Source organism: Polyodon spathula, chromosome 14 (assembly GCF_017654505.1).
Source record: "Polyodon spathula isolate WHYD16114869_AA chromosome 14, ASM1765450v1, whole genome shotgun sequence".
NCBI classification, from domain to species: Eukaryota; Metazoa; Chordata; class Actinopteri; order Acipenseriformes; family Polyodontidae; genus Polyodon; species Polyodon spathula.
The window spans coordinates 38424236-38449163 of NC_054547.1; the positions used below are offsets into that span (position 1 = coordinate 38424236).

The 24928-nt window shown below is 40.2% G+C and overlaps 1 protein-coding gene across 2 annotated transcripts; it reads right to left on the minus strand.

The window, feature by feature from the left end:
- Positions 1 to 6675: 6675 nt before the first annotated feature.
- On the minus strand, positions 6676 to 24177 carry LOC121326943 (interleukin-1 receptor accessory protein-like). Of its 2 annotated transcripts, none has more exons than XM_041270603.1 (12): positions 23973 to 24177; positions 22483 to 22595; positions 21432 to 21520; positions 17664 to 17943; positions 16943 to 17132; positions 16309 to 16474; positions 15925 to 15996; positions 15422 to 15551; positions 14677 to 14825; positions 11662 to 11805; positions 9330 to 9473; positions 6676 to 7605 (listed from the first exon to the last, which is right to left on the minus strand). In XM_041270603.1, exons 2-12 carry the CDS (start codon positions 22533 to 22535, stop codon positions 6872 to 6874), a joined length of 2151 nt encoding a protein of 716 aa, XP_041126537.1. In that variant the 5' UTR covers positions 22536 to 22595; positions 23973 to 24177; the 3' UTR covers positions 6676 to 6871. The 2 variants fall into 2 exon arrangements, with proteins under 2 accessions (XP_041126537.1, XP_041126538.1); XM_041270604.1 differs by lacking the exon at positions 6676 to 7605 and adding an exon at positions 8134 to 8911 and having other exon boundaries at positions 23973 to 24174.
- Positions 24178 to 24928: the final 751 nt, after the last annotated feature.

The window sequence follows — 24928 nt, forward strand, 5'->3', positions numbered from 1 at the left end:
AACAGTTAGGAAAAACTGGGAAGGAATTTTAGAAAAGATAAAAAGGCACTTGAGGAAATGGCAATGAATCCTTCCAAAATAATCTTACACAGGAAGGGTTTTAATTATTAATAATCTTGCAGGATCTATGCTTTAGCATAAGCTTATATGTACAGAACCTCAGAAGGATCTTTTAAAGAAATTCAGAAGAACTTACATATTTTCTGGGCCGGATTACAGAGTGTCTCATATTTGTCCTTAGAGGAGGAGGGACAAGGTTTGAAGGACCTGTCCTGTAGGCATAAAGCCTTCAGGCTGCAGAGTATGAAGAAGATACTGTACAGTGATGAGAAGCTGCCATGGATGGATCTGGGGCTGTTTCTCCTGCGGCAGGCTGGGGGACTGGGTCCTCTTGGACAGTAGTAAACTAAATGTCTCAAATCTGCCCCTGTTCTATCAGAATTTGATGAGTGTGTGGTGGAGTTTGAAAGTTAAAAGAGGTGGAGTCCCTTGATCCTTATTGGTTGCTACAAGAATTATGAATTATTCTTATTTGTGCTTTAAAATTACGTTTAATAGGGTCAGAGGCATCATAAAATTAATGGTGAAAGTTGGGGTGACAAAGAATATTGTAGATTTGGAGAACTCCAAATGGAGAAGCCCAGAGCAGTTGGCTTGGACTCTGGAAATGCAATCTGTCAGGATCACTGGGGTGCTGCTTTCTCAGATAAATGCAGCCCTATCCAATGAGCAGAAGGAAGTTTTTGAAACTGTTTTCTCTGAGAATAATTCTGACTCACTGGAGACCCCTTTCCCCTCTCTACTGATTTCTCCTCCAGTAATTTTGGATGAAGATGATGATTGCCGCTTGTTAAAAAAGAAAAAAAATTGACACATCTCCCCCTGCCAAATATAGATAAAATGTATGAAATATGTGTCCAAATAAAACATAATGGCCCAGAGGAGCCTCTATAAATCTTCACTTCCTAAGCGGTCAGGAGACCTGCAGTGGCAGCTCTTACACACATTCATTGCTGTTAACTTGCATCTGTGCATACTGGATCCTGCACAATCAGATATATGCCCTTTCTGTGATCAAAGAGAGACTGTATTCCATGTATTTTGTAATAGACTAATTTTTTTTTTGGTTTAATGAAGCGTCTATTTGTGGATTTAGGTTTGAATTTCTCCGAACAAATTTTGGTGTCCCATATAGTAAGGGAAGGACATTTTATGTCAATTGACTAATTTTCATAAAACTTGCTATTTTAAAAAGCAGGAAGGCTCAGCTTGCTAGCCTTGGTGAAACAGATGCTATCACTGTTTTTAAAATGTTGATTATCACTATGATTAAATTGGATTTTAAATATTACAGTACATTTTGAAATGTTTGCTCTGAATTGGTGTATTGGTGATGTACTTTGTGAGATAGATGGTGGATTATAAATATATTTTTGTAATTATTAAAAAATGCATTTATTATTTTAAATTCTTGAATGTGTAATTGTGTAACTTGTTTAAATGTTATTTGTCTTTTAAAACTTGTGTGGCATGCAGAAGCCGTAGAGGACCGGTTTAAGGGCGTAACTTCAATTGCCACTCACTTCATCGTTTTTTGGCGGTTGTTTTTTGTGGGTTTTTTTAATATGCATTTCCTTGTCTTGAAAACAAGGGCATACATTTGAAAGCTATTTTAAATCTGAATTCCACTCTTTACAATGCTACGAAGTGATTATGAAATTTGAAGTTCAACTTGAAAGTTGAGGCAAGGTCTACACGGTTCTGTTCCCAGCAGGGTCTACATGGTTCAGACGTTATGAAAGGAATGTTAATGTAAAAGAAAAGCACTTTAAAACATACTGTAATATAATAGAATAATGAGACTGGTGTAGAAAGAAAGTATATATACATAGCTAGCACTTTTCACTGGCCCACCATCACAAAGCGCTTTACAAGATACAAGACTAGGGTGTGTGAACTATGCATCAGCTGCAGAGTCACTCACAACAACGTCTCACCCAAAAGACGCAGCACAAGGAGGTTAAGTGACTTGCTCAGGGTCACACAGTGAGTCGGTGGCTGAGCTGGGATTTGAAGTGGGACCTCCTGCTTATAAGCCTAGTTCTTTAACATCTGGACCACACAGCCTCCTCACAGCCTGTCTTTAAATGAGGACAATGGCACTGAATGGGTTATGTTGTCAATATTTTTTTTTTTTTTTTCTAGAGTTTGAAAAGTGTTCCTATGTGCTGAATTCCTTTCACGCTAGTCATCTTCACCAGCTAGTTTCTGGTAATGATCTGGAATGGATTTATTTGGTGTTTTGACCACTTCTGATCAGTTTTTTTTTTCTGTTGTGTTTGTGTAGTATGCAACATAGAGCATTATTGAAGCTAACCTTTTTTGTGTCTCTTCAGGTGCTGTCATATTTTGGGTTTGTTAATGAAAGTGATACATGCACATTGCAAAGGTGATGCAGCTGCTTAACACTTTACAAGTGTCATTTGCTGAGTGCCATATAAATCAAAGTTTCATTGACAACCAGTGCTTTGCAAATCCACTCTAACACTGCGACACCAGCCTGTGCAGCATGTACAGTAATTGCTGTATAAACACAAGGCTTTGCCAGTTTTATAATACCAGTGATACACAACTCAAACAGATCAGGCCAATTAACAGTGACGGTTATAAATAAGTGGGCAAGCACCATCTGTACACATTAAGCCAGGTGCTGCGTTGAGGTCTTCCTTGTATCATTGTTTTCATGGCTTTTTCTTTTTCCTTTTCTGAGGCACTTGTGCTAGGATTCATGCAAGTGAATTCCAACCACACCCGGATTCTGTTTCCATTGCCAATGTACACTGCATTGGCTCAAAGTCACCTGCCTGCTATGTGGGGGCTATTGAACCTGCTCACCTGTTAACAGGTGAGCCCTGCTTAACATTCCATCACAGTTCAAAAGGACACTTGCAAAATTACAGGCTTTAGGACTGGCTGCTTTGTGTAAACACAAGAGAAGCAGTCCAGAGGACTTAACAAAAAAAAAACTGCCAGTTATTAGATGGTTTGTTGTTTGCTAAGTGTCCCCGTGGCACTGAACACCATTCTAAATGCAGTATACACAAACTGGAATTAAATCAAAACGTTTCAGTACAACAAAGCTCTAATAGATCAATCTCTGTGGAGGCCACTGCACGGGTCCGTTTGTGTGGGTTGTTCTGCATTGGCCTCTATTTCTGCTTAGACTTCTCTTTTTCCATGTGCACAAACTATTTCATCGACTGATTGAAAAGACTATAGTAAATGTAAATTCTGTATACAAAATGAGAGGGAACAGAGATTACAGCTGCCGCATTCTGTGTCAGTGACCCGAGTGAAGCTAAGTATATGCCAATAACTAGATTACCGGTCTTCAAACCGGTTTTCAATCCGAGGTAATCTGTCTGAGACCTCTTCACCAGAACCCGTAAGTCATACTCAGCAGAACAATTGAAGAAATAAACACGTATTTAGAAGGAAGTACTTTCCACCACAATTCCAAACCTAGAATGCATTAAATAAATAAATGAATAAATAACATTCAGCATTACAATGCACATTCCACACCTTCGTTGGCATCTAATTGTTTTTTATGGACTATGGAACAGTCTGGCTTTGCTGCCAAATGCAGCATGCTCAACTACGACTGCTACTACTCCTCCTACTACTACTAACACTACTACTACTCCTACTCCTACTACTACTACTACTACTACTAACACTACTACTACTAACACTACTACTACTCCTACTACTACTAACACTACTACTACTCCTACTACTACTAACACTACTACTACTCCTACTACTACTAACACTACTACTACTCCTACTACTACTAACACTACTACTACTACTACTACTACTAACACTACTACTAGAGTATGATGATAATTGTGATGATGCTGATGATATACTACTACTACTACTACTACTCCTACTCCTACTACTAACACTACTACTACTCCTACTCCTACTCCTACTACTACTACTAACACTACTACTACTCCTACTCCTACTACTAACACTACTACTACTCCTACTCCTACTCCTCCTACTACTACTAACACTACTACTACTAACACTAGGGCTACTGACAGGTCGCTCTTTTTCAGAGCTCCTCCAGTAGTGCATTAAAAACAATTAAAAGTTATTCAAACTTTTTATTTTTGAAATGTTTTTTTTTTTTTTTTTCTAAAGTAGTAGGGCACCTTTCTGGGTAGAAATCTTTTGGTTTCAGTGGTTAGTGTTTGCAAGTGCAGGTGGGCGCCATTGTGCCTTTGTTTGCCTTTGTTTCTATTTTAAATTTTTATTTCACTGAAACATTTTTTTTTAAATTAAAAAGCACGTTCTTTTGTTTCTTTAATGTTAGTTTTAATCACAAAACTGTTTTAGTTTTAATTTTAAAAATCATTTTGTTTTAATCCCGTGCTTCAGGCACATTGCTCGGCTCTATTTTCTTATTTTCTAGTTTTTAGGTGCCTTTGGGGTAGATCCCATCCCTGACATGCAACAGGGCCATGAAACCAGTCCCCAACCCACCACTGAGGGCCCAGTTCTCAGCATGGTCATCGTGCGAGGGGGTCCTGGGCTCCGTAGTGATGGTGAAGCCCAGTCTGGTGACCGCAACCAAGGAAGGGGAAGAAAATGAGAGAGTAGATCCCGTCCAAAGAAGGGCCCAAACTGGAGACAGATCCATCGTGTTCAGCTACCTCACCGAGTCATCTTGTGGGGTGGCGAAGCTCTTCTCCAGGTCCTTCATTCCCACAGTACTCGATTTGGTCAACATCGTGCTGAGCCATCTGTTACACCACCAGATCCAGGGTGGAGACACTATCGTTCACCTCTTGAACATGTACGTTCCTTCCACGGGTCCGGTGAGAGTCAATTTCTTTTGCCGCATATCCACCTATATGAGTAACATCAGCGCCGACGAGTGTGTGGTCCTCGGGGGTGACTTCAACTGCACCCTCGAGGCTGCAGACAGGGTGGGGCAAGAACACTATGCTCTCTCGTCAGGAGCTCCGAGGGAGCTGCTCGCTCGACTCTCTCTGGTCGACATCTGCTGATGGCAACACCTGGATGCCTCAGCCTTCACCTACACCAGGGTGAGGGAGGGGCGGGTGTCTCAGTCCCAGATTGAGAGGTTCTACATCTCGCGGAACCACACGCATTGCATTCGCTCCTCCGACATAAGACCGGCGCGGTTCACAGACCACTGCCTGGTGGCCAAGACGGTTTCCCTTGTGTCAGCTAGGCACGGGAAACTTTAACACTGCCCTTTAACACGGCCTTGTTGGAGGACGAAAGCTTTGTGCAGTCCTTCTGGGACTTTTGGACGGTCTGGCATAGCAGGCAATCTCACTTCCCGATGTAACATCAGTGGTGGGACGTGGGGAAAGCGCAATTACACGAGGGACGCAAGCATGTGGAGGGACTCACGGATCGAGTGGCTGGAAAGGGAGCTGATTGATCTGGAAAGCCGCCTAGCTCGTGGGGACCAACTCGAGCAGAGCACGTACGAGGAGAAGAAGAGCACCTTGCAGGACCTGCAGCTCCAGCAGTCGGTCAGTCGGTAGTTCACATTTATTTTTTCTGCACCAGACTGCAGCCATTCTTCTTGCTACTGAAGAACCTCCTGCTGCAGTACTGGCTGCATTTTTCAGCAACTCTCCTTATTTTTGGGCACTCTGGTTATGACTCCATCAAAGCGAGAGATCACCTGGTAAATCTGCTCCTGGGTCTTACTAGACTGGCCATCTACAAGACCAGGAAGCGTAAGATCACTGGGGAGGGTCTCTTTGACTGTGGCCCGTCCTGGGTTATGTTACAGCATGTCCATGGAGAGTCCGCTGGCGACATGGCGGACTTTGTCGACCAGTGGGATCTTAATGGCGTACTCTGTACCCACCAAGCCCCCCCACCCCACACACACACACACACACACACGTTGTTTCTACAAATTTAATTTACAGACCTTTCACCTGTTTTTTTTTCATTTAAAATGTGTTAATTGGTCGATCTCTTGATGAGAATGCTACATTGAATCTACCCATTAAATAGGACTACTACTACTACTACTACTATTAATAATAATAATAATAATAATAATAAAGTATGAATGTTTGCGTCAGTTTTATTATGTGTCCTTGGTGAAAGAAGGATACGTTGTGAGTTTTCATGGTTTACCATGGCTTTACACTGTACATTTTGCATGAGACATTAAACATTAAAGTCTATTAAAACATATGTGATCTTATTCATTGCACGTTAACTGATCATGTTTGTATTAATGCTGGATGCATAGCGTTCTCACTGTATTTACATATTACCTTATACAAGCAGCTGTGTGTGTTCCTGCATTCCTGACATTCAAAGCACAGGTGTAAGTGTCCTCTTCTGCAGTCAATCCACCCTATATTAACACAGTTCAGTCTGATTACCTGAACAGGTGTTGGAAGAGATTCTGTGCCATCTGTTGTAATGTGTTAAATCTCCAGTAGGTGGTGCTGTGACATTCTGAACACTACAACAAGTACAGTACAAAGAAAATTGCACGTTTACCTTTACACTGTGTTCTAGACTGAAAAAGCCTGAATTACACCAGACAAGTGTAATAGTTTTACTTTGAGAATCCCCACAACCAAACAGCTCAGCAACGAATCCCATTTTGAGTTCCATTTCAATAACTGATAAACCTTTATTTTATCAATTAGTATCCTGTACCTGTACATGTACACCTAAATCCAAAGGCTTTTCTTTAAAACAAATAGGCAAAATGCCCATTCCACATGAATTCAGACTAGTTTACAGTCATATTTTAAATAAAAAAAGACTATATTGCAGATTCGTCCTACAAAGACTGTTCCTGTCTACCTGCTAAAGAACACAGCTGCCTCTTTGATTGGATAAGGCAGGCAGGGGAGCAGTGGTGAGCATGTCTGTGAGCTGGGGCCCTGTGTTGCTGGAAGTCTAGTTTAGGTCTCATGTGAGTCCAGCTGATTTCAGTGCCAAGGCTCTTGGTTCTGGAGAGGTGGCTCTGCCATCCTGGCTGTGAGGCTCCACAGCTCAGGCAATGATCCACTTTCTCATTGTCCAGGTAGGTCACACAAACCCTGCAGGGCATGCAAGGAGAGGCTCCTCTTCTGGGTTTCGTGCTGGAGCTCTGTGCAGGCTTCGAGGCGACGCTCTGCCTCGTTTTCTTGCCCGCCTCCTTTCTAGCTGGACGCCGATCCACGCTGATGTCCGAATGGGAGGAGGAGCTGTCTATCAAGCGGATGCCCGCAGCCAAGGTTCTCAAAGGGAGGGCCAGGCGTAGCGCCTTCCAGAATTTGGACTGGGGGCTCTTGGATTTCTTCCCCTTCCACTTGATGAAAGCTGTTTGTTTGAGCTGTAGGAGCTCAGCGCAGGGGGAGTCGGCGGGTTTGTAATTGATGACGATGATCTTGGTGTCACCTGTGTTTTGACAGAGAACCCCGAGTCTGAACTCCAGCATGCTGATGCTCTTTTCATTCACATAATCTGGACTCAGGATGGCCATCAGTATGCGGCTACGCTGAATAAACCTCAACACTGCCTCCGCTGCATCTAAAGAGACAAGCAGACGAGAAAGCATTCAGAGTCCCCTGCTTTTTCATTCGGGTCTCTCTTGGAAGTAATAACAAATAAATAAACAAATCTGTCTGGAAGAAGCAGGCATGGTTCAACGCAAGCAATGCATATTGGGATGAGATTGGAGAACAGAAGCATGTGTGGGTTCTAAAGATCACAGCTAGGGTTAAGGGAGACTGTGTGCAGAATATCCCTGGTTAGTTTTATCCAATCGCAGTACACAGAGATTTCCACAGTATGTAATGCCTCAGTGAGAAAGTGTAGTACACTCTCTATGGAAACATGATATGCTAACTTTAATGTTAATTGAAACGGCTCTCTTTAACCTTCTGTAAGTAAAGTCCCTACTGATCTCGTAGTAAATGGAAATGGATCAAAATAATAATACCAAACAAGAAAAAAAAACTGGTTAAAAATATATACAATTCTTTATTCTCCTATAAAATTACAAAATAAAAAATAAGATACAAAATATGCAAAAAAAATATATAAACATAGCAACAGAAAAGTTGACAAATGATTCACATTCAATGTGCTGAAATCATAAACCATAACAAGTCTTCACATGCATTTAAAAAAAAAATATATATATTTTACCTGACATAAAATACAACTATATAAAAATTAAACTGGCATGTAAAAGAAATACTGATCTTAACAGCAACCCTTCATGAGAAAAACAAGTTTCCATGGCAATGTGATCGTAGCTCGTCAGTGTTGTGGTCTACAGCGCCCTCCTAAGGCCCATGGTGGTAGCCACAGAGCAGCGTTATCCATCACTCTGTGCCTCCATCTGCTAAGCTTTCTAGCTCTGCAGTGGGTGGACTTAACACAAGATAAACACGTTCCGCACCGCAGTATTTAAAACCAATTGAGAACAAACAAACAAAAAATTCCCAAAGTTTAACACTGGCATATGTCCTTCAGGCTAGAAGGCAGAACCTTTTCCGAGGGGTAGTTTGTGGGGTGAGCTTTCTCTTCACCGGGAGCGCTACATGGAGCTGCTTCCAGAACCTGCAGCGGAGGTCAGTGGACTTCTCCCCCTTCCATTTAAAAACCGTCAGCGCTGCCCTGGCGCGCTTCAGCTCTTTCACCTGGCCAGCAGCTTTCACTGGTCTGAACTGAACCAGTACAACCCGCACGCTGCCAGACAGGGCCATGTTATCAAGCCCAGCCTTGAGCTCCAGCAGAGCCTGGGTTCCATGGATGAGGTAATTGGGGCTCAGGACAACAATGACACACCTGCTTCTCCGGATGAATCTCAGAGTCTCGTCTGTGATCGCTGAGAAACAAGGCATTGAAAAGTTAGGTTTTCAGCCACAGGAACTGCTGCAAGGAAGCGAGGATCCTGCTCTCAAACTGTAGTTTTGTGTGTCGGACTATTGTTAAAGAGCATGAAGCATAAGCATGTTTTTGAAATTGCTGTTTAAATGTTTTTTTGTGATAGCCTTTGTTTTCCCTCTTGCTTGCCTTCCAAGTGTACTAAGAAGTACACCTGGAGGGTTATCAATACTGTACTGAAAGCATATGTGGCATTAAATGAAATCTCTGAATGAAAAAAAAAACATTTCAACATTGCATCATTTCATAACTCAAAATATCTAAAAAAAAAATTAAAAGATGCTAATAATGTTTGCCATCATCAATACAAAGGGGAATGTTTATGTGAGTGGATGGTCGAGGAGCTGCTGTGTACTTACTGCCCCCGGGTAGACTGTCCCTGTCAAAGATGCACAATTTGTAGCCAAACTCGTTTTCCAGAACAGACCGGAGCGTGAGCAGAACAAACTCCTCCTCATCTGCATTCCGTGCGTAAGAAATGTAGATATCATACTCCTTTCCATCTGCCAATGAGAAGCAAAACAACTGAGAAACACAGACACGTTATACACCCAGGGCCAAGGCACCTTTCCAAGTAGAATACAGCAATTACAGCAGAGGGTTTCATCAACACCACACCCTGGGCTCTATTCACATACAGTTGTAGTCATACGTTTACATACCCCAGTGGAAATTTATAATTTCTATACATTTTTCGAAAACAGAAAATTTTAGGAAAAATGTTTTGCAGCAAAAGTTTTGCTTATGGTAATGCAGAACCTAATAATTCTAGAAAAGTCTAGAAAATGCAGGCTTGTAGATGAACGTTCTTAGAGAGTATTAAAAGGTTAGGCATAGGTTGAATGCTGTCATTACCAATAAGTCAATATGGGAAAAAGTAAAGTGCTATCTGAAGACCTTAGGCAGAAAAAGATTTCCAGGCATTTGAGTATCACACTTTCAAATGTTTCTATTATCAAGAAGTACAAGACTCATGGTGTTGTCACAACGCTCCCTCAGTCTGGAAGAAAGAAGGCTCTTTCACCAGAAGAATTGTGAGGAAGGTTAATAACAATCCGAGATTGACTGCCAAAGATATTCAGAGTGAATTGTCTGCAAGTGAGACTGGGGTTTCCATTTCAACCACAGGTCCAGTATTGCACGGTGAAGGTCTCAATGGTCGCAGGTAAAGGACAAAGCCACTCTTAGGAACATGTCACAAGGACAATTGCTTAAAGTTTGCAAAACAACATTTGAATGACGGATATGAATTCTGGTAGTCGTTACGTTTGGAGAGGTACAAAGAAAAAAACACCATACCTACTGTCAAGCATGGAGGTGGTAATATCCTTCTATGGGGCTGTTTTTCCTCTAATGGCACAGGGAATTTAGTTCCAATACATGGTAAAATGGATTCTCTAGCATACCAAAAGTATTGGCCAATAATCTGAAACCCTTCGATACAAAACTTGTTTTTCCAACATGACAACGATCCGACGCACACATCAAAATCTACTTCAGAATGGTTAAAGAAGAATAAAACCAAGGTTCTGCAATGGCCTCGTCAAAGTCCCGATCTAAATCCGATTGAGAATCTTGTGGTATGAGGTGAAGAAGGCTGTGCACAAGAGAAGTCCTCGGAATTTGAATGAACTGAAACAATTTTGCATTGGAGAATGGTCAAAAATCACTAAACAATCATGCCAAAAGCTCACTGACAAATATCTTAATCGTTTAAAAGAGGTTATTATTGCTAATGGTGCCTCAACTAGCTATTAATTTCATTTTTCTTGTCAAGGTATGAATACTTTTGAACTGCCGGTAGTGAAATAAATAATTGTACAGATCTATTTCTTGTAACTGGTTTTCCTCATCCACAAAAGCAAAACTTTTGCTACAAAAGATTTTTCCTAGAATTATTTGTTTTCAAAGAAATTTCTATAAATTATAAACTTTGACTACAGCTGTGTGTCTATATATATATATATATATATATATATATATATATATATATATATATATATATATATAGTAACAGATGTAGCAGGACAGGGGGCCTGCAAATCATAAGGATGTTTTATGGCAGGGATGGGGTTAAAAAGCCTCCTTGCCAAGCTAATTGTTTAATTTAATTGTTAATTGGTTAATTATCACCTGCACCTGGCAATTATTAAAAATTAGAGCCAGGTACAGGATATAAAAGGGAAGCTCCAGTCTGCTCGAGGCTGCTGCTGCTGTGGAGTGAAGAGCATGGCTGAAAGTCGTTAAGCTCTGTTTGAAACCTGCGTCTGGTTTTATTAAAGTGTTTTGCTTTGGTGTTATATGTCAGGTAAACAGCTTAGCTGTCCTGCGTGTCAGTCAGGGACCTGCATATGTTTAGTGAGTGCTCCGAGGGAGCTAGGTGTTTGTTTGTTTCTGTTTGTTTGATTTGTGTTTTGAATTAAAGTGCGCGTAAGTGCTAAAAACAAAGGTTTCTTCTCTGGGTTACATTTTTAAAGGGGCACAAACCCAATTTCCGGCCAGTCTGTTTACTATATATATATATATATAAAATCAGTTAAGGAACAGCAGAGGGCACCACACTCAAAGTTTTTTTCCCCTCTTAAACAAGACATTCTTGCTATAGATTTAAGGATGGTTAAGAAGCAGGGTCCGTTTTCACACATGATACTAAGACTGACACAGTTAACTGGCACCACAGTTCAACCCTACCTGTGACACTTTCATCTGTTCCGAAGTGAGCCCGGTACAGCAGGACCAGCTCCAGCCAGTACACGTGATAGACAATGAAGAGCGAGATCATGAGGAACAGGATGACCCCTAGACCACAGGCCAGTTCTACTGTGGGCATGGGAGCTGCAATACAGGAAAGAGATACTGCATTACACAGTACCAACATACTGACCAGTGCAGTCAACACAGAGATCTTAAACTGCATCAGTTCTAACGAGGATTAGTATTCAATCAGCACGCTGGGATAAACAAACACTTCTCCGCTGATGTTCCCAACACAAAAGGATACTGCTTTGCAATGCCATTACTCAGGAACCCCAGCCAATTGAACACATACATCAGAACAGAAAACAAAACAACTGCAAGTGCACTTGGGTGTAAATAAAATATTCTGGGTTGGAAGCATTAGGTTGAATACGGCTAAAGTATTAATATACTGTGCTGCTTATTAATCTCCTACGCCCCCTATGTCCCGCAGGCGGGACATGGTTCTGCAATTACACATTATATTTCAAAAATCATCTGTAATATTATTACAAAAGCAAAACAGCAAAAAAAAAAAAACGGACTCAATATCAAAAACGTTGTTTTCCTACCGTCAAACAGAGAAGGAATTTTTCAAATTCGCCATTTCACCGCTGAGATATTCCCTTCACAATGTGTCTAGTACCTCATGGTTCAAAAACAACTCCGATCGACTAGCTGTGCGTTTCGCTGCTCTAGCCTTGCATGTATCTGTCGATGGTGAAATCTTCCTGATCACGTTGTAGGGCAGCTCGCAAGCTGTCCAATCATACCTTGACTTTGTTTGTAACCTAATCCATTGAAGAGTAATCGATGTCCGTGTGTAAACAAGACACATATTTGCAAGCCAGAGCGCATCATTACACACTTAGGATCAAGGCTTCTTACCGTTTTCTGAACATTTTTCAATTTGTAAAATTTATAAAATCGAACGAAATGGCGAGCAGTGTTACAAAACATCCCAAAAGTCGTCGATTCAATCTTTTTGAAGTTTTGGAGGAGATGGATAATAGTGAAAGTGTCGGCGAAAATGACTTTCTGGGTTGGAGAGCGCTGATTCAGCATCTGTGAAGCAGCATTTGAAGATGGATTGGAGCCTCTTCAGGATTTGTAAGTATAATGGATCCACACTACATTTATTATTATTATTATTATTATTATTATTATTATTATTATTATTATTATTATTTTGTTATGCATAATTTTTTTCAATATGCATTTTTACTGTAAATGCTATTAGAAAATACAAGCATTTGACTCAAGGGACACATAGAAATAACTTTTTTTTTTTAACATTTTTTATTGCATAGTAAAGACCAACACCATGTCTCATCTGTGCTGTGCTGCTGTTTACGGTCCTCTGATCTTTACGATGCAATACAAGTTGCAAGAAGCAATTGTTGCTTCCCGGCCATCTTTATTATTTTCTCATTGATGTTCATTGATTTAGATTATTGCATGGGAGTGTTTACCAAACTTTTTTTATATTTCCACGATTACAAGGAGTGATGTTACCCACCTAGAGACAGGGTAGGTTTCTTAGCCTTTCAAGATAAGCTGTCTGCCTGCTCCAACAATCACTCACTCAGTTCCTTTGTTTGCCACATGTCAATCAAAGTAAAGATGAAAGGAACTGAGGTGTTTTCAGTCTAGCAGCCTGATTTAGAGCAGCAAAGGTGTCTGCAATCTTATTATTATTATTATTATTATTATTATTATTATTATTATTATAGACATTTAGCAGACACCTTTATCCAATAATCAACACATGTTCACCTGTCAGCAGTGCTTGAATGAGTGTAACCACTTTATTTTGAAAAAAAATCTCCTTGTTATTTTGCTTCTTGACATTTACATACTTTCAAGCAAGTGAGTAACACAAATACAGTCAGGTACTGAAAATTCAGAGCTACAAAAAAATCTCAGTAGCAACAAACACACAGTTATGTGAGAGCAATGTGCCTGACAGTTGTGGCATATGAACTGAGAGTATCTGTCATGGATACTCATCATGGATACATTTCGAGCACCCAAAAGCTCTCCATAAAGGCCACCTTTTGAATGAAATATTGGACAAATAAGTAAAAAAGAGGATTACAAAATCTAAGTCATGTGGCAATGTATAGTGTGTGAGGTGCCAGGAGGTAACCTCCCTTTTAGAACTTGCTCAAGAAACTAGTGTATGACTGGCCATAAAGATTTACACAATATTCATTTTTGGAGAGGTTTGGAGAGGTCCGGGGACCCTTGGGCCTAGCTTTGTAAAAACTCATGTAGAATTGAATCCCTTTATTCAATCAGTTTCAAATGAAAAGCGTTTCTTGTTTTTTATGTTTTTTTTTTCTGGATATCTCCTTCCAGTGTGGTACTGAGTAAGACTTATATCAAATCTTAGTCCTAATGGCCAGGGGGTTGCCTTGAATTCAAGCCCTGAACTATGCCTGTGATGTATATACTTTGGAAGATAATGTGATTTATTTAAGGCCATAGCCCTCCAGGCCGAAACTGCCTGTGAGAGGCTGGGGGTTTAACAGGTTTTAAGGTACATTTTAACAGCATCTTATAATCCAATTTTTTTTTTAATAAATAAATGGCAAACGCATATGTTTATTTCAAATTTCTGAACGTATTAATTTAACCAGGAAAGATGTATACTATATATATATATATATATATATATATATATATATATATATATATATATAACTGATATATAATATATATAAATTAATATATATATATATATATATTGTATCAATATATTATATATAATATATATATATATATATATGTACATTTACATGCTTCTGTCCTGGTTAAATCAATACAGTTGGAAATTAGATCTATATACATTTTTTTTTTTTTTTAACCAACTTGCAGCTACAGAAACAAAGCTATTACAAAGTGTAGCAATCCTAATTGTGCATGTTTGAAACCCTGGGGTTCAGTCCGATCATGTGCACCCCTTACTTGTCAAGCTCAGAATGGCCTGTCTTCTCTCTTCTCCGACGGCGTTTCGTGCGAAGCAGGTGTAGTTCCGCTTCACATCCTGCAAGCTGAACTCCTTGATTTGCAGAGTCTTTGTTATCATCTTATCCTCCAGTTCTGTAGACTCAACACTGGAACAAAAATCAAGACAGGCATTTGAAAGGCAGTCACTCCTAGCCGTGGCTTCCAATCTACAGCAAAGATCAACCTGGTGACAGCACAAACCCGGCTAGGAAATAATACATAGCACTCCGGTCCCTGGCCACAAAACATTCGAAGCAGAGCAATGAAACTGCAAGCACATGCTGAGTCACTGTAGGTGAGATTGCAATCTGTAGAAATGAACCAGGCACCACTTACAGATTTGTAAAAAGGACATCTCATCATCCAAGTGTAGAGCGTCTCTTAAGCTGAAGAGAAGACAAAGCCACTTTTTCAGAAACCGTAGCTTGAAATCTGGTTCCAGGAGACCAGTAAACCTAGTTTGAGCCAACTGTATCAAACCCCGTCTCCCCTGGTGTGCCGTGCAGTGCACTGGCCTGAAACCACATCTCCTGAAACCACGTTCCAAGCTGCAAAGTGGCTTTGTGTCCCGCTCAGCTTGTTGTTTTGCACGGTCTGAGCTCAGCGGGGTGTTGTATGTATTGCTCTCATGTGCACTAACAGACTCTTCACTTTCTATGTATTATTGTATAATGCCCATTGTACTCTAAAGACACCCGCAGACCTGGTGTAGATCTGAAACCGGGGATCTGTGAAGGCTTCCTCTCTCTTCCCGTCGATGGTCCACCACACCTCAGTCTCGGAGTTCATCAGAAAGTGAAAAAACACCTGGCAGGACAAGTTGGTCAGGGCACCTGGGATTGAACAAAACATCAAAAAGTATTACTGGCAGGAAATGGGGTGACACGCTGCCTTTACACTCCTTTAACCAATTCCAATTGCTAAGGTGTTCACTTCTCATTAACATCTACTGAACTGTAAGTCACTGGTTGTCACAGGATGTTATTTGCTGATACAGTACAAGGCTGGTAGGATATTTCTATGAAGGGAGGAAGGGTTGTGAACTGGAGATGGGCTCCATCACTTTCATGCAAATGAAAGCTCTGTCATACAATGGTAAAAACCTGATCCTCTGTGTCATTTAAAGCCAAACACATGACAAGCTTTCACATAGTTAAAGAGAATAATAAAATAGTAGATTTTGATTTTTTTTTTTTTTTTTTTTACCCAGTTTCACGATAATATGGCGCTGGTCGTTAGGGTTGTGGATGATAGGTTTCTTTTGCAAAACAGATGGGCCTAGAAAAATAAATATATGGAAATCAATTTGTCAACTTACTGATTCAATAAAACAAACCTAAAAAGTCAGGATTTTGTCCAAAAACCATTTATCGGTATGGCTACTTAAAAACTTTGGAGGTTGAAAATAATAAATGAACCATCAATGTGTTTCTTCTTGCTTGTTACACTTAAACTTACACTTAATAAAGTTATAAATATTCAGGGATATTAGATTTGTGACTGTAATGTGACTACAACACTAAAAAGGTAACATTATTCAATTTCCCCACTCCGAATAAATGTAAACCCCATAAAAACGTGACCTCTTACCTACTACCTTGACAAATGTGGTCCTTGTTAGAGTGGAAGCGATTCCATTTGCAGTATAGTTCACAATGCAGGTGTAGTTCCCAGCATGGGTTGATCTTATTATGTTAAAATATATTTTGTTGTACACGACTTGCCTCTCACTGTAGGACTCCACTGGTAGACAGTTCTACAGGATCAAAAAAAAAAAGAAATGTCAGTGGTGAAAATTGAACCAGTTATCAGTTGAATAATGTTTAGCTTATTCTAGGTTCACACCTTCACATCTTCCCATCACCTACTGTACTGTGCAAATACACCTGTAATCAATCACTGTGACTAGTTTTAATATCAGTCCCAATAAATAAAAGACTGAGCTAAACGTAGTACTGGGATGAACAACAGTGAAAGCTCAACCATGTTGTGATGGTATAACTGTTTGAGCGTGGTTGGAAATGTATAAGCTGATTCCCCTTATCTGTAATTTTGCACAGCAGTTTTACTTTTCCCATGGTTATACTATGCATTTACCCTGGTTTGCCACGTTCATTAATATGCTTTACTGTACCCCTCTGGTCACTGCCATGCTTGCACTGTGCTTGATTACACTGTGCTCTGCTGGGAGTGCCATTGACCTCCTGTGTGATAAGCTCCTTACTCTGTACCAGCTGATCGGAGGCTTTTCTTGTGCCGGGTAATACCCTTCAATATTGGGACAGGACAGCTCTTCATCCTGCTCCAGAGGGATCATTTTGCTGTCAGGCTGGACGTGTCTGCTGACACAGGAGCCAGGATCCTTCTGAAGGATGATCAGTGGAACAGCGATCTTGTAGCAGTGAGTGTTGTTTCTGAAAGGCAAGATCGTGACAAAACTCAGGCTCGGGGCATGAAACCAGCTGCGCGTGATTACCTGCTCCAGCCCGGACTTAATTATTAATATTACAAGGCTAGTAAGAAATTCAAGGCTTGGATCCAAGATAGCAACCCTCTCATAGATCCAGAGCTATTTATTTCTTGTTGTGAAATATGAATAAAGAACAAAAGGTACCACTGTGTATTTACAATGCAGTTACTGAGTAAATACATACATACACATAATTACAATGTTATTGTTCATTGTAACAATGTACTTTAGTGTGTAATTCTTTCCATGATATAACCCTAACCCTATCCCTATCCCTATGCCTAAACCTTACCATAACCCTTATCTGATACAATTGTGTACTTACATATATTGTGCAAAAAGATGTACACGTTAAGTACATGGGGACTATGCATAATAACACTGTAAGTATGTACAAGTAACACATGTATTCACTATGTAACTGCTATGTAAATACAGAGCAATTAGAGACACGTCGTTTAGCGAATGAACTCACCTCAGCATGCAGATGTAGGCTCCGGTGTCGTTGACAGAAGCAGGCCGGAACCACAGCATGTCCCTTTCTTTGCTGATCCGGTGGTCTTTGAGGCGAAAGTTGATGGGCTCTTCCAGGTCCTGGTTCTGCCTGGTCCAATACCAGACCAGAGTGAGTCCTGCCGCCTGGGCAGTGCTGTAATTATACTTCATGGTGTTGGAGTACAGCGGACACCTCAGCCTCCCGGCCTCCCCCTCGTACACCTGCATGGTCCCATACGTACCCCAGTCATAACAGCTGTCTGAGTCAGAGGAAGGAGGCACTGCTGTAAACACTGACTGCCACCAGGGTCTCACACATTGCAATTGTTTTACTTTTCTGTGCTTTTATTTTGTATTTCTGTTGTTATGATTGTATTTTGTAAAGTTTGAATGACTTATTAATTTTATCATGTTGTTATTTTTTCCCCATCTTCTCTTGCCAGGACCCCCTTCACAACGAGATGTCTATTTCAAGGGGTCTATCCTGGTTAAATAAATAAATACATTTGAATTCAAATAATGAATTACTTTGTTGTGTTAACCAAGGTTTTACTCTCCATTCTTTTTAAACTAGCCAAATTATGTCTGTTGAAGATCTTTTGTTTTTGCATGTGTTTTAGACTTCCGTTTGCAGATATTTCAAAGACACCGCTGAATGATGACAGCTGCTGCTGCTGCTGCTTACTCTTGGCGCCCAATCACTTTGTGTTCTTTTGTTCAAACTCACTCCAATGGCCTCTGTGTAATCAGACCATGTGACCTAACACAAGGATAAGAGGATGTAGCAATTGAATGAACTGAAGAGCCAAAATGAATTTTAAAGCTTTTGGTTGAAGCTCCTTTACTATGTGTAAGTAGAGTACAGTGTTTTTTATGTACAGTAATAGCACTCGAGGAGCATTCAGAAGGGGCTGTGCAGGAGTGACTGGGGCTACTGAAAACCCTCGTGGAGGAGCTGGGTTCCTACACCTGCCTAAGTGGCTCTGATTAATCGTCTGCTGTGGCCACTGGTGTCTGGCTAAGCTGCTTTGTGTCAGGTCCCCAATGCCATGATTTATGAATCGCCTGCAGCTTATTTAATTGCTAGCAGACAAGGCAAATTGTTCCAGCAGTCATTGCTAATTACCACGAGACTCCGAAGTGGTTTGCAAACAAATCTATAACCTCCGAATGGGTAAGAACGACACTGACAGGGATTTGCGCTGAATTCAGAAGTGGCTTGATGCACATAAGTATTGTGATGGATGAACTCCATTCTGCACACACTCCCTTGAGAGCATGGTGGCTGGTAACCCTTTAAATATCAATACTGCAGAGAAAGCATTTACTTTCTCCTTGGCTGATGCACAGTCTGCTTTCTAGATGTGACTGGCTGGTTTTAATAAAGTACAGTGGGTTAATGTTTATTATCTTCTCAATGTTTAATTTCTTCCCTGCTTGACATCCCATTGTGTGTGTTATCAATCTACATTGTTGTTTAAGCTCAGAGGTCTGTTTATTCTCCAGACTATGCAAACATGGGTGTTGCTTCTGAAAAGGGAGTGTGCAACTGTAAGCTGTTCCCTTTACTAGTTAGTTAGTGAATGGAAAGTCTGTACACAGCAGCACACAAGTAGACCCAGTGGTTTATAAAGGATGTTGGCAAGCAACAACACTGAATGATGCAGAACAAACATACAGTAATAAGAGATTAAAAGATAATGAAATTAAATAATAATTTTAATTTGATATATATATATACACACACACACACACACACACACACACACACACACACACACACACACATATATATATATATATATATATATATATATAAATAATATATATTATATATATATATATATAGTATAATAATAATAATAATAATAATAATAATAATAATAATAATAATAATAATAATAAAGCAAGTTGCTGATCAATGATGGTCATTGATTTTCATACCTGTCGTGTTGGTTCTTTTCTAAGAAAGCAGTGTGAGCATTATGGAATTGAGATGACATTTCTTGACACAGTATCTGATATTGCTAACTACCAGAACTACGAGCAACTCCTTTCAGAATCAGGTCACTGAATATGTCAGAGAGCTCCAGGAAGACACGTACTAAAATCAAACACTGGCCCAGGCTGCCTCACCAGCACACCGTACTCGAGCACCAAATACTCAACACGCAATTATTAAAAACAGTTTAGAAATGCATTACATCAAATCAGGTTTACATCATGCCTACACAGTAAGGACATTTGATTCTAGATTTATTCAAAGCCTCTTTAACCATTGTACACACGTATTCTCAAAAGAAAGTAACAGCGCTCAAACAACACAGGGCTCTTTGTGATGGCTTTTCGATTGGTTACATTCCCTGTATGTTAAAGTTTAAACATCTTTAACGATAAGATTAAAACGATCAGGGAACTAAAAGGAATCCAACACCACTAGCTTCACTGCTTAGCTTCAAAACAGCAGTGATGTTCAAACAACACTGCTCTGAATTAACGGGTATACACATGTATAATGTATGCATGTTCCTGTAAGCGCAGGGAAAGCCAGGGCACAGTGCTTACATTAACAACTGCAGTAAAACTAATGACCTGACCCTGGGACCAATCCAATTCACTTTACTGCTTGATGGGAATCTTAGCTGAGCTCCATTTACAGACAGTTCAGAAGTGGAGTGTTATTAATGGTTCAATTAACACAGTGGATCACTCACTGCAGTTATTCAAACACAAAGACAAGATCGACATTTATCGTTGATTCACATACTCAAGAACAGGCAAGCCCACATGCTCCCAACATGCTTCCTTTTTGTTATTTAAAACAACCGTGATAAGATGCGTTACCTGACTAATTTTACTATGAGTTTAATAAGACACATGTGAGCTTGTTACCTATACACACTGTGACTAATCAAGCTCCTAGTAAAACCTGGAATGGCTGAAATTGCTATGCAATAAGGGTCTTACATCCTTAGCTATGTGTGCATATCTATAGGGAAGTTACTATTCCACAGAAGAGTATGTAATTGGATTTCTGGGCTAGTCTGTTTTGCAGGGGTTGCAAGTTCTAGTAATTGCACTGTCCGGGGTCTATAAATTAGCCTCGCTGTTTCACGCTACACATGTGCGTGCAGCTGTGCACAATATCATTACAAATAAAAGCCGACTGCAGTTGTCCGTTTCTCAAAGTCATGAAACTTCAAAGACACAAACAGTCCTTTGTGTCTTATCCTAAAATAGAAGATATTGAAGGTATTTTAATTCCTGATTTGCCATATTTAAAAGGTTGTACAGTTCTGGTCCATTTATGGAGTAATTTCTAGATGTTCTGTAAATATACACCATCCTGACAGATCATGTGCTATTTATTATCTGTTCTGAACAGTAGACACAGGAAGGATGTTACACAGATCTAATTGCTCAACCACAAAACTAGCAGCAAGACAAACCAAAAAATTACCAATATAAAGTAAAATTGCACCTGGCTCTGCAAATGGGTATAGTGAAAGATAATTAGACTCATCTGGTCTAGCTGTATTCAGCAGCATTAATCTCACAGAAACATTTAAGATCTCTCCTCTCTTCAGCAATTCTTATTTGTGGCAATTCCAAAACATGACAAGCTTTTAGCCAGCTAATCAAATTACACTTGACAGCTTTTTAAAGAGCCTCCTAACAGTAGGGCATCTTAATGCCTTAATAACTGGGGGCAATCGATGCTGTTCAACCAATCACGACACTCACTGACCTGCGGGGCGGGGTGCGGTCAGTCCAGCAGTGAGGCTCCCTGTAGAGGCTCCAGCACACAGCGTGCACAGCAGCAGAACTGAAGCAGCCCTGTGGAGATAAAAGGGGAGCATATTAGCCATGTTTATGTAAGCATACATGTAAATGTAAGCACGCAGCCCAATGCAGAAATACCATTCCCAATGTAAAGGGCTGGGTGATGATGGGTATTGATAAAGGACCTCATCATACAGTACATGCAATATATATATATATATATATATATATACACACACACACACACACACACACACACACACACATATATATAGTGTTTGGTACTTTTGCACAGAATTATACATTTTGTAAAAGGCAAATGCCTTAGATCCACTAGGATACTGGAAAAGAAGAAGAAGAAAGAAAAAGTTTTAGGACACTATGAGGGTCTATTCCGTTCATCTTTTTTAGTTTTCAGCAGGAACACATATTCCCTAAAGATGAATGTGTTGTTATGGAGAGAAATACTGAAACACACTGACTTGCACTGTGAGAGGTGTTAGCTATCGTAAAATAGTTATTTATTAATGATTTCACTGCTAGCTGTATTACGATCCAACACCGTTACGATCAACAGAATGCACCCTTACTAGTATAAAGATTATATTTATGATCCTGTGCATTCAGTAAAGAGCGGCGTGTGAGTCACTCGGATGACATCCTGTTAAGTCTCAAAAGGTATAGCCTGTAATATCTCATAGCCAATCTAGCTCAGTCACTGGAATGGGTTAGACTAGATGGCTGACTAGACTGTGACAAATTTATGAAGCAGGACACTGATAAATCCCAACCTCCCATGAAATTAATAGCAACAGCTTTGCTGCTGGCCAGCTTTTTTTTAAACAACATTACTTATGAACTGTATAAGGTACTAAGAATTAAACAAAAAAATGAATGCAGTATTACAGCTGCTGTCCCTTACAAAAAGGTTAAGAGATGAAGTTATATCATTGCATAAAGATATGAATAATAATGATTAAAGAAAGATTTTTATTTCCCATTGTGAAATGACTTACATTTGCAATGCAGGATACAGAATGGCACTCCACTTGCTCTGGGAATGTATCATAGGCAGCAGCAAGATATTCAGTTTAAATAAGACCGTGGGCTGTTCAGGTGGCAGGCAACGCTGTGAAGCAAACAAAAAGAAGCAGTGTCTGGTAAACTGTGAGGAGCACACCTGCCATGAACGGGTAAATTACAGGGCTGGAGCAGAAGCAGTTATAAATCACCCCAGCTCATTCCCTCTGTACATTGCAAAACACCATGTGACAAGCTTCAGCCAATCAAACGAGTGCAACATGCTCAGGCAGATAGCTCATAGCCCACACCGACAGAGAGACATTAAACTGAGCCCTGGGTTGCAAGTTTGTGTGAGCCCAGTTTAAGAAACTGCTTTGCAATGGGAGTCTAACATTATGTATCAGTTATGAAACAGATACATTGTTACAGCAAACGCGTATGTTCTTTTCAAACAATGTGCCTGGAAATGGTGCCAGATCACTACAATATATTCTTGCTTGTGGTAATGCAAGCAGTAAGAGATCACATGAAAATAATACCCTATTTGCATAGCTATGTGTTTCATTCAAAGCTGCACGTATGAGATCTATACAGCCCGTTGGGGTGCACTGCAGGTAGGCCAAATGGAATCATTTAATTTACTGTAACCCCTTTAAAATACTTTGCCAAAAACCAAAATCAGCCAAGGCTTGCAACAGTAATCTGTGGCATCTGTGTCCAACGCATATTCTGCACAATTTAGAGACAAAAGGGATGCCACTGGGTGATTTACAAGGTCCCGCGGCAGCACAGGAAAGCGCTGGTTATTAAAAATTGACCAGTGAATCGCTGTAACATGTTTTTATAAATATGATTAATATCTTTCATTCCTAAAGTTCACAGTTGCGCACTCAGCAATAAATATGATAACTGAGGCAACCAAAGACCGGGCTGTGCATGTTCAGAAATTCCAGTACAAATACGTGACTCTGAAAAATGCTGCCTTAAGGGTGGCGCAGTGATTTTATAATAATAATAATAATAATAATAATAATAATAATAAATATAATAAATAATAAACTTGTTGGCTTTTCATCTCTGGAGTCGAATCTAATCGAGGCTGCAAGTGAAGGTATTGTTGTGGTTTTAACTGGTTTATAAAGCTGTCTAATCAACAGATAACACGACTAGGGTCTCCCACCACCACCACCGGGCCGAAACAAAAACGAGTTTCTATAGCAACAGCGGAGCGACACATCGTCCACCAAATAGAAATAGAAATGTGCATTTTGTAATAAAAATAACAAATAAATAAAGATAAATAAATAAATAAAATAAAATAACTAATAAAATTGCACTGCGTATGCTCAAGCGCATTATTAATTGTTGCGCACAAGAAAGTTAAGTTGAAACTGCGATACATTTGACCGTACGAGTAACAAAAACACAGTTGCTCATACGTAACCTCTGTATAACTGATACTGCGTGTCCTCCATATACTTACGCTTTGTCCGTGGATACAGTGTTTATTTTTCAGCTTTCTAAAAAGATCAGCGTGAAATATTTAAAGCCCACTGTTTCTTTTGTCGATCAGACAAGCGCATGCAGTGTAGAGTTTAATAATCAATCACTCCTAACTATGTTACTCCCTTTTTCTAACTTTCACTTTGCGCAACATATACAGCCTCGTGATCGGAAATACAGTCAGAGAACAGGACCAGTTCTCAGGGCTAGTTTGAGCAGACACGCACATAAACTCCACCCAAAACACTCGCTAGCATTGCACAACACTGCCGGCTTAGTTTACCATACCAGTATGAATATATGGTATTAGCAGGGAGGACCGGAAGGGATTGTTCGGAGCCTGACCACCAACCTGCTGCCTTAGCCCTAACCTCGAGCAGGGAAAAGTGAGGAGGAATTTCACATAGTATGAAATGGAGGGCTGGAGCAGGTGATTGGACACTGACGTTAAAACTCATAATTATAGACCTAACTGCAATTATAATCTGAAACCGAGGGAGCGCTGAGCCTCTTCTGAGGCTTGGAACTTGGTTTCAGGAGACTAGGTTTCAGGCCACTGCATGGCACACCGGGGGAGACTTGGGGGTTGATAGAGCAAAGTTGCCTCAGACTAGGTCTCCCGGTCTCCCGGTCTCCTGGACCCAGGTTTGAAGCCACTGTTCCTGAAATATTCTAAAATCTTAAATATTCCAAAGTATTCTGTCTGCTTAATAATAATATGAAGGAAACAATCAATCACTACGGACAGTGAGAAAGTGCTGGTTGATGTGCCCTCTGAGGACTGACAGCTGATTTACTGTGAAGCGTCTGCTAAATTAATCTGAGCATTGCTGGCAATCCGTCAAACTAATGAAGATCCAGCAGAGAGAGAGACTGCGAGTTCCTTAGCAGTCTGTACTGGGCTGTTGCACTTCATTTAGTGCCGATAGCATACAC